The sequence below is a fragment of the Alexandromys fortis genome, unplaced genomic scaffold (genome assembly GCF_014885135.2).
Source record: "Alexandromys fortis isolate MF-2015 unplaced genomic scaffold, M_Fortis_MF-2015_v1.1 scaffold_284, whole genome shotgun sequence".
Classification (NCBI taxonomy): Eukaryota; Metazoa; Chordata; class Mammalia; order Rodentia; family Cricetidae; genus Alexandromys; species Alexandromys fortis.
The window spans coordinates 743,956-752,941 of record NW_026068160.1 but is presented as its reverse complement, the minus strand read 5'-3'; the positions used below and the strand labels follow the sequence as shown (position 1 = coordinate 752,941).

Below are 8,986 nucleotides of genomic sequence, written 5' to 3'. Positions count from 1 at the left end.
GATGTGCGCACAAGCCAATGGGCGGGGCGGCCGCGGCGTGACCAGCCAATGGGCGCGCCGGGGGCGGGGCGGCGCGTCTGAAGCTGCTTCCCGAGGCGCGGCGGCCGCGGCTGGGGGCGCAGGACCCCAAGCGGGGTCCCCGAGCCGCAGGCACGTGTGGCGGGGCGCAGCGCGGAAGCCGAGGCTGCATCCGGGGCCTTCCAGGGCTGCAGGGGCCGCGGCATCACGGGGCGGTGGTGTCGGCTGGGCGCGGGACCGCGTTGGGGTGCGGGGCGCGCGGGGCATTGTGGGGGCTCGGGGCGGGAGGGTCTCCGGTCGCGGCCGGATCCCGGAAGGAACCCCGCAGGTGAGGGTCGCTGGGTAGGGCCGCGGGGCTCCGGGGCTTCCTGGGGCTTAGGGAGTGGACCTGACTGTAAGTCGGTGCTGCTGCCGGGCTGAGGGGCTCCGCAGAGAGGCCTGGGGCCAGGGAGACGCTGCAAGATTCCGTATTGGGGTCCACACTACTCTTGCCTTTATTTTTTTGAGACAGTCTCACGTATTCTACGCTAGACTCCAAAGTGACTGTATCTCAGGCTGGCCTTGAACTCTAGATCTTTTGTCTGTACCTTTCAAGAATTGGGATGGCAGGCATGCATTGGCACACCAGGTTTATGGGGTGCTGAGCCTAAAGCGTGCCCGCTAGTAGAGCGCTCTATCAACGAATTACAACCCTAGCGCACATTTTAGATTTCTTGAGGCGGGGTTTCACGTAGTCATTGAATTCCTTGGCCTTGAATTCTGACCACCCTGCTTCCGCCTCCCAATGGGATGACAGGCCTTTGTCGATGCGTGGCTTCTGTGGTGCCTGGGGATAGAACTCGGGGTTTTGTGCTTGATAGACAAGTGCCCTATAGGCTAACCTACCTCCCCAGTACCCTACCGTGATTAAAACCTGGAAGCAGACTTGATGATAGAGGCAGATTGGAACCAGGGTCCCTGATGTTGCTAGAGGTATCCTCAGGGTACAGACCAAAGACATCCAGCATCTGGCATTGATCCTTTTAGCAGACAAGATAGCCAGAGGCAAGACTCTCTCAAGTGACACAGAAGCTGTAAAGATGACTGTCCCAAGGGCTCAGGGACTAGACTATCCCCACCATCCCCAAACCCTAGCAACTTTTTCTTATTATTCATTCCAATAACCTTACTTTTCTGTCTTGGCTTGTGTGACCTTGGCCAAGTGGCTTTGCCTTTCTGTGCCCGTTCTGTTCTGTGTGTGTGCACGTGTGTGTATAAGTGTGTAAGCTAGGTTTTCCCTACTTTTTGGGTGTTTATAAAGATTATATGGTAATTAGTTCTAATAACAGCCAGCCCATCTGCAGCCTGTGGCTCGGAACTTGAGGTCTGTGTGTTGGTAGGGTGCCCAGTGTGTAGATGAGAAATGCAAGCCCTGGTGGTGGTGTCCCGCAGGAAGAACTGTTGCTGAGGGCATTAAAGGGGCTGCCTAGATGGGGTTGTCACTGTAGTGCTTGACTGTCTGTCCCCTAGGGTCAGTTCCTGGTCCCCCCAGCAGCATGGCGTCCTGGGCCGAGCCCTCTGAGCCCGCTGCTCGGCCACCTGCTGGGGTCCCACCATTGGAGGACTTTGAGGTGCTTGATGGGGTAGAAGATGCAGATGGGGAAGAGGAAGAAGAGGAGGAAGAAGATGACCTCAGTGGGCTGCCACCACTAGAGGATATGGGACAGCTGACAGTGGAGGAGACTGAGCAGCCAGGAGCCCTGGCTCGGGAGTTCCTGGCAGCCACAGAACCTGAGCCAGCCCCAGCCCCAGCCCCTGAAGAGTGGCTGGACATCCTGGGTGAGTGGGAGCGCGAGCAGAGTACAGGGCTGGGGGCCACCTGACCCGGGGACATCTCCTCTCCTGAGTTTCATTTCCCTTCTATTCCTACCTGAAGTGACTTTAGGACTTCACTGGCTGTTTTTTATTTATTTATTTTGAGATAACTTACTGTGGAGCTCAGGCTGGCCTTGAACTTTGGATCCTCCTCTTGAGTGCTGGTCACACAGGCCTGTGCTCTGTGGTTGCCTTCCCAGACTGCTTGAGACAGGCGTGTTTTTGAACTCTGTTCGTTGGCTCACACCTTGGCATGCACCCACAATTTTTAACAGGTTGCTTTTTACCCCCACTGCTGGTAACAGCAGCTCCAAAGGGCTGAGTCACCTTTCTGGAGCCACACAGCCCTAGCACTGGGTGCAGGAGCTCCAAGCCAACCCCCACTGCATCTTTCCTAAGCATTTGTCTAGACACGTGACAGGTTCTGAAATTATGCCACACTCACTAGAGGTGTCCAGTCCTTTTCAGCCTTTAGCACTCTCTCCTAAAATGCCGTCGTCTTGGGATAGTGCCTTCAGGAATTTTATGCTTTTTTTGGCTTTTTTTTTTTTTTTTTTTTTGGTATGAGTGGTGCTAGGGAATAGAACCCATGGTCCCCTGCATGCCAGGCAAAGACTCTACCACTGGGGTTCACTCGCAGTCCCCACTGTGTTTGTTATTTTTTTGTTTGTTTATTTTGTTTTGTTTTGTTTTTGAGACAGGGTTTTTCTGTGTAACAGCTGTAGCTGTCCTGTTTCTCTGTAGACCAGGCTGACCTCAGACTCACAGAGATCCACCTGCCTCTGCTTCCCGAGTGCTGGGGGGATTCAGGGTGTCCGTCAGCACTACCTGGCTCCCCATGAGATTCTAGGAAGGGGTTCTTAGAATCCAGACCTTGGGAACTGGAGAGCTGATTCAGGGCATTGGCTGCTCTCCTGGAGGACATGGGCTCAAGTCTCAGTGCCTACATGGCTGCTAAGTGTCTGCAGTCCAGTTTCTGAGGATCTGACACCCTCACCTGGACTTCCCTAGCACTTTGTTCATGTAGTGCACAAATGTATATGCAGGCAAAATTCCCAGACACATGAATTTACAAATAAAAAAAAAGGCAGGACAGATGTTGGCCAGACATCCCGAATGCTGTGCTGTTGGGGGCCCAGCCCAGTGACCGAGCCCTGGGATAGAACGTGCAGGTCGCCATGACAGCAGCAACATGAAGGGTGGCTGGCAGTGCAGAGAGCCATGCTGGCCACCAGACTACAGAGCACATCCTGGCCCCTGCAGGGAGCGGACTGCTGCGGAAGAAGACACTGGTCCCTGGCCCGCCAGGCTCTAGCCGCCCTCTCAAGGGCCAGGTGGTAACCGTGCACCTGCAGATGTCCCTAGAAAATGGCACCCACGTACAGGAAGAGCCTGAACTGACCTTCACATTGGGAGACTGTGATGTCATCCAGGTGGGAACTGGGTGGGCAGGTGGGTGGCACCTCACAGGGCCTGGGTTCATGTGACCCTTACTGGCCTGTCCTCCAGGCCTTGGACCTCAGTGTCCCGCTCATGGATGTGGGCGAGACAGCCATGGTCACCGCTGACTCCAAGTACTGCTACGGTCCCCAAGGCAGGTGAGAGATGGCCTGCACATTCACCTGTCCCTACCACCCTTCCTGTTTCACAGAAAGGGAAACTGAGGTTTGGGCTGGCGAATTCACAATATGCAGATTGCTGTGGGTGATTGATATGGGGCACACCAGGACCTGAGGCCTGGCCTTGTAGGGAGGATATGGTGGTTGGCAAGGAGGGTGCGGTGGCGGGTGCAGCTGGGTGGCTGGGTCTGAGTGTCTCCTGTTGGCTAACTCCCCAGCAGGAGCCCGTACATCCCCCCCCACGCGGCCCTGTGTCTGGAAGTCACCCTGAAGATGGCAGAAGATGGACCTGACCTAGAGATGCTGAGTGGGCAGGAGCGTGTGGCTCTGGCAAATCGCAAGCGGGAGTGTGGCAATGCCCACTACCAGCGTGCTGACTTTGTGCTGGCTGCCAACTCCTATGACTTGGCCATCAAGGCCATCACCTCCAGTGCCAAAGGTGACTGGCCAGCCAGGATGTGTGTGTTCGTGTGAAAATCAGAGGACAATTAAGGGAGGCCATTGTGCTCTGCCATGTGAGGAAGGGACTCAGACTCTGTTCCTTAGGCTTTGCAGCGAGCACTTCACCCACTGAACCATCTAGCTAGCCTGTAGGGTGGACAGACATCTGACTGTCATTGGGGTTATAGAACATTCTAGAATATTCCAGAATATAGACAGATTCCTTACTAGCCATAGCCTTCAGGTCAGTGGCTCTTTCCAGACCTGTAGTGACCAGACACAGTGGTGGTCACATGGTCAGAAGCTAAGACAGGAGGATGACAATTTGTAGTCTAGCCTGGGCTACGTAGCCAGACCCTGCCTTTGGTGTGTGTGTGTGTTCACTTCCAGTTCAGATCAGAGGTGGACACCTGGGGTTTTCCCACCCTCTGCCCACCTTCCTTTCTGACACAGTCTATCGTTGAACATGTGACTTGGGGAGAGTTGGGTGGTCAAGCCTGCCTCTGCCCCATGCTGAGATCACAGGCATGCATATTGCACTTGGCTCCTAAGTGAGCCCTGGGATCACAGTCTCGTGCTTGCACACGACCCTCAGTGGCATGTGTCTGTCAGCTCGGCATGAGTTATAGGCCATCCTGAACTACTGATGTGGGGAAGAGGGTGGGGCTCCCTCGAAGTGACCACTCCTCCCACAGTGGACATGACCTGTGAGGAAGAGGAGCAGCTGCTACAACTGAAGGTCAAGTGTCTGAACAACCTTGCCGCTTCGCAGCTGAAGCTGGACCACTACCGCGCAGCACTGCGCTCCTGCAGCCAGGTGCTGGAGCACCAGCCCGACAACATCAAGGCGCTGTTCCGCAAGGGCAAGGTGCGCTGCAGCCAGCCCGTCCATGGTGTGGCCAGGCTGTGTGATTCTCCACCCTGGGCTGGTGGCACTGGGGACACAGCCTCTTTTCCCCACTAGTTTCTGTCCCCTCTGCCTGGGTTTGGGCCTAGTGCAGTTGGTTCCGTTTTGTGATGGTGTTGAGGGTACAATTCTGGGGCCTCCCACAGGCCAGAGGTAAAGCAGGGACACATCGGGTATCTGAGAAACTCGCCACCTGCTGCTTATGAATCGCTGGCTGTGTGTGTTTAGGGGCCTGCCGTGTAGAAGTCATGCCCCGTGGTCACACAGCCAGAGCCTAAAGAGGGATCGTAGGCAAGCATGGCAGCATAGGCCAGCAGTCCCACACCCAGGAGACAGGCAGGACTGTCACAAGGTCTAGTCTATCTGGGCTACAGCAGAGAAAGCCAGAAAGAACTGCCCCATCGGGGGGACTGCTCCCCAACTCCCTCCCAGGTCCGGTGGGGTTCCTAGGGCTATAGGGTGCTGAGTCTGACTTGAGGCCCCTGCACTCTGAGGGTACATATTCCCAGGTCCCCTGTCCCAGCCCAGCAGGGATGCCATTGCCCAGCTGTGCCCCACCTTGGTCAGTCTCTGCACCAAATGTGGTGTGAGAGCAGGGACTTAGTGCAAGGCTGAGGAGAGCAAGGCTCTGGATGAATACAGAGAGTGGATTCCCACAGGTGCTGGCTCAGCAAGGAGAATATAGTGAGGCCATCCCCATCCTGAGGGCTGCCCTGAAGCTGGAGCCTTCCAACAAGGTAAGCAGAACTCTGGTGGGTTTGTCTGGTAAGTCCCCCTATTTGTCTGCCTCTAATTATTATTGCTGTTCTATCTGCTGGCTTGCCTTTGGGTTGGGGCAGCAGCTCCCTCTTTGTTAGAGCTGGATGGGAGCAGTTAGGAGCCCCCACACCTGACAAGCCTGGGGACCAGAAGAAGGCAGCAGTAGTAATGACAGGCAGGTCTGCTGCCTCCTGCATGTGTTCACCAGTCCTCCCACCTCCCACAGACGATCCATGCGGAGCTCTCAAAGCTGGTGAAGAAGCGCGCTGCACAGCGGAGCACAGAGACTGCCCTGTACCGAAAGATGCTGGGCAACCCCAGCCGGCTGCCTGCCAAGTGTCCGGGCAAGGGGGCCTGGGTGAGCTAGGGTGTGGCTGGGCTGAGGGCAGTGCTGGGGATACAGGCTTCTGCCTAGGCAGAAGGGAGGGACTTTGGAGCTGCAGGCTCTTGGTGAGGGTTGGAGGCTCATGCAGAGGAAGAAAATACATTGGAGGAGTGGGTGTTGGGTTTGGGCGTGTGTAGGAGTATTTTAGACATGGTAAAACACTGGCTAGGAGGCCTGTGTTGGTCATGGTGGTTGCTTTGGTGTGCAGCCTGCCTTTCTTACCCTTCCCTTTATCCACAGTCCATCCCATGGAAGTGGCTGTTTGGGGCGACTGCTGTGGCCCTGGGGGGCGTGGCTCTCTCTGTGGTCATTGCTGCCAGGAACTGACTGCCCCCCTGCACACCTGGACCCCGACCTGTGCTCCCCAACTCCCCCCAGGCTCCCTGTCCACTGCCCTCCCTGGCTGAGCCACCTCCTCTGGGTTGGGGGAGCAAGGATTGTGGGTCACACGCCCCAACAAGCAGGAAGGACTGAGGCCCTGAAGGGGTACATAGGGTACAGCCCAGGTGGAGGGGCCCCGTTGCTCCAGACCCAACTGTCTCTGTTCCACATCCCTGCCCTCTGGGCTCTGGCCTCAGTTTTTCCCTCTCATTAGGCCTGAGGCAGTCCTTACTACTAGTCCTGCCTACCTGCCCCCTGCCCAGGCTCCCCCACAGTGAATGAAATAAAGCCTCACCCCGCACCCCATTGCTTCCCGAGCCTCCTTCTGCTGAGGCTGGAGCAGAGAAGGCCTGTGAGTCACAGCTGAGCTGGCCCAGCACAACAGCTGCCTTACAGGGGGCTGTGCAGGCTGTACTTGAGAGGACTTCTGCGCAGCCCCGCTCTATGCGTTCATCTTGTGGCTATTCTCTGCCTGAAGTTGGGTACTTTTGGGGTCGTGTGGATTCTGGGGTCACTTACTTGGTTGATGCTGTAATTTCAAAAGTCACTGGTCTGGTATGTATGAGGCATTGGGCTCTACAGGGAAGAGGTGGAGGACTTTGGCAGCCCTGGTCGAGGAGAGACAGGTGTGGGACAGCTGATGCTGGGGACTGATCCAGGCAGGGGTCCCTGTGTCCAAGGCAGTGCACGCTGTGCTTCCCAATGGCAGCCGACTGCAGCTCTGCACATCGCAGAGTTCAGAGCTGGTGGAAGCTGGGCGTGCAGGCTGCCCTATAGTGCTGGCCTGTGCCCTCTCACACCTGCCATGGCCAGCAGAGCGGGGATGGGCCATGTAGTGCCTGACTGGGGGATTTGTGTTTGAGGGAGAGGCTCTTGTAGCTGAGGCTGGTCTGCAACTCTGCATTCTCCTGCATCCAGCTTTCAATGTTGGGATGGCAGGTGTCTCAGGTATATGACTTATCTGGGACTTAATTTTTTTGGTTTCTTTTAAAAAATGTTTAGAGGTGCTGGCTATGAAGACCTGTTTCTCAAAGTTCCTTAAGAATTCAAGAGAGGGCCAGGCGGTGGTGGCGCACACCTTTAATCCCAGCACTCGGGAGGCAGAGGCAGGCGGATCTCTGAGTCTGAAGCCAGCCTGGTCTACAGAGCGAGTTCCAGGGCAGCAGGGCTGTTACACAGAGAAACCTGGTCTTGGACAAAATAACAAAACCCCCACAAAGTTCAGAGAGGGCCAGTGCTTCACAGCAGCTGTCCTGCAGATCTCCCGAGCCCTAGCTGCCTTTGCCCTTGCCCAACCCTCTGACCAACTCCAGCATTCACCCGACCTAGCCCTGGGGATGACTGGACAGCAGTGAGTCTGTCTCCCTGAGCTGTCGGAGAGTCACACACAGACCCATCCTGAGGGGCATCTGCTCACCCATACCTCACTGGTCTTGCCTCCCCACCCCAGCCCCACAGTCCTCTATAAAATGCCCTGAGGTTGGCAGAGCACCATACATGACCTTAGAGACGGGGTCTAGACTGACCTTGGGACTGCTGGGTTCTGGTAAGCCTCCTGACTTTGTCTCCGGGGTAACAAACTGCATGCTTGCTATCATACCTGGCTTATTTTGCAGTGCTGGGAATCTAAGGTCTTGTTACATCTTCTTGAACTGTTGGGGATGGGGTATGCAATGGTGCATGTCACTTCTCTCCTTCCTTGTGGGTACTAGGGTTTGAACTTGGGTCATTAGGCTTGGTGGCAAGCTGCTTTGCCAGCTTAAAGGACTCTGGGAATGGATGGGTGGGCCATGCCCCCAGCCCCTCACTGGGACATCCTGAGCTGTGATAGATGCCTTTGGAGGCTGGGTAGAAGTATAAAGTAAGGACTTTGGATCCAGTGGTGAAGTCTGTCTGTCATCCCAAGTCAGTCTGAGCCCAGAGGATTCTGAGTTCAAAGATACCCTCAGCTATGTGGTAAGTTCAGCCTGGATCCTAAGACCATGTTCACAATAAGGGGCTGGAGACTCATAACCACCTCCTGGAACTAGTTACAAGTTCCAGGAGCTCTGATACCCTCTTGTGGTATGGAGGGCATCAGGCACATACATGATGCACAGACATGCATGTGCAAACACACTTAGAAGAATAACTTTTTTTTTTTCTGATTTTCGAGACAGGGTTTCTCCGTAGCTTTTTGGTTCCTGTCCTGGAACTAGCTCTTGTAGACCAGGCTGGCACTCACAGAGATCTGCCTGCCTCTGCCTCCCAAGTGCTGGGATTAAAGGCGTGTGCCTCCACTGCCCGCAGAAAAATAACTTTAAGAAGTGGGTGGTGGCTCACCTATCATCTCAGTGTGGAAGACCAAGGCTATCTCAGCCATTTCCTGACCCTTTGCTCTGTGGTTGTATTAAAGCGATTGGGAAAATAGCCAAGCATCTCCTGGATTTGTGCAGCAGGGAGCTCACACAGGCACCAGTGAGGACCCCTCCCCCATGATAATACATATAAAAAAAATCTATGCTGGGTGTGGTGACACAAGAATTTAATCCCAGCAGTTCAGAGGCAAGCAAATCTCTGAGCCTGAGGCCAGCTTGCTCTTACATAGTAACCAGTCTCAAAGATTATATTTGTTCATATATA

The 8,986-nt window shown here is 55.2% G+C and overlaps 1 protein-coding gene across 5 annotated transcripts; it reads left to right on the top strand.

The window, feature by feature from the left end:
• Positions 1–17: 17 nt before the first annotated feature.
• On the top strand, positions 18–6,670 carry Fkbp8 (FKBP prolyl isomerase 8). Of its 5 annotated transcripts, none has more exons than XM_050127747.1 (9): positions 18–150; positions 1,528–1,836; positions 3,136–3,305; positions 3,382–3,470; positions 3,710–3,930; positions 4,628–4,800; positions 5,499–5,576; positions 5,825–5,956; positions 6,224–6,670. In XM_050127747.1, the coding sequence occupies exons 2-9, from the start codon at positions 1,554–1,556 to the stop codon at positions 6,308–6,310; spliced, it is 1,233 nt and encodes a 410-aa protein (XP_049983704.1). In that variant the 5' UTR covers positions 18–150; positions 1,528–1,553; the 3' UTR covers positions 6,311–6,670. The 5 variants fall into 5 exon arrangements, with proteins under 5 accessions (XP_049983704.1, XP_049983708.1, XP_049983703.1 ...); XM_050127751.1 differs by having other exon boundaries at positions 104–265; positions 3,713–3,930; XM_050127746.1 differs by having other exon boundaries at positions 104–265.
• The last annotated feature ends 2,316 nt before the right edge of the window (positions 6,671–8,986 follow it).

Bases quoted from the DNA above. Each gene is read 5' to 3' on its own strand.
- Fkbp8 (XM_050127747.1), top strand. From the start codon at position 1,554: ATGGCGTCCTGGGCCGAGCCCTCTGAGCCCGCTGCTCGGCCACCTGCT. The intron at 3,471-3,709 runs GTGAGAGATGGC...CTAACTCCCCAG, and splicing joins TGCTACGGTCCCCAAGGCAG to CAGGAGCCCGTACATCCCCC. The intron at 4,801-5,498 runs GTGCGCTGCAGC...GGATTCCCACAG, and splicing joins CGCTGTTCCGCAAGGGCAAG to GTGCTGGCTCAGCAAGGAGA.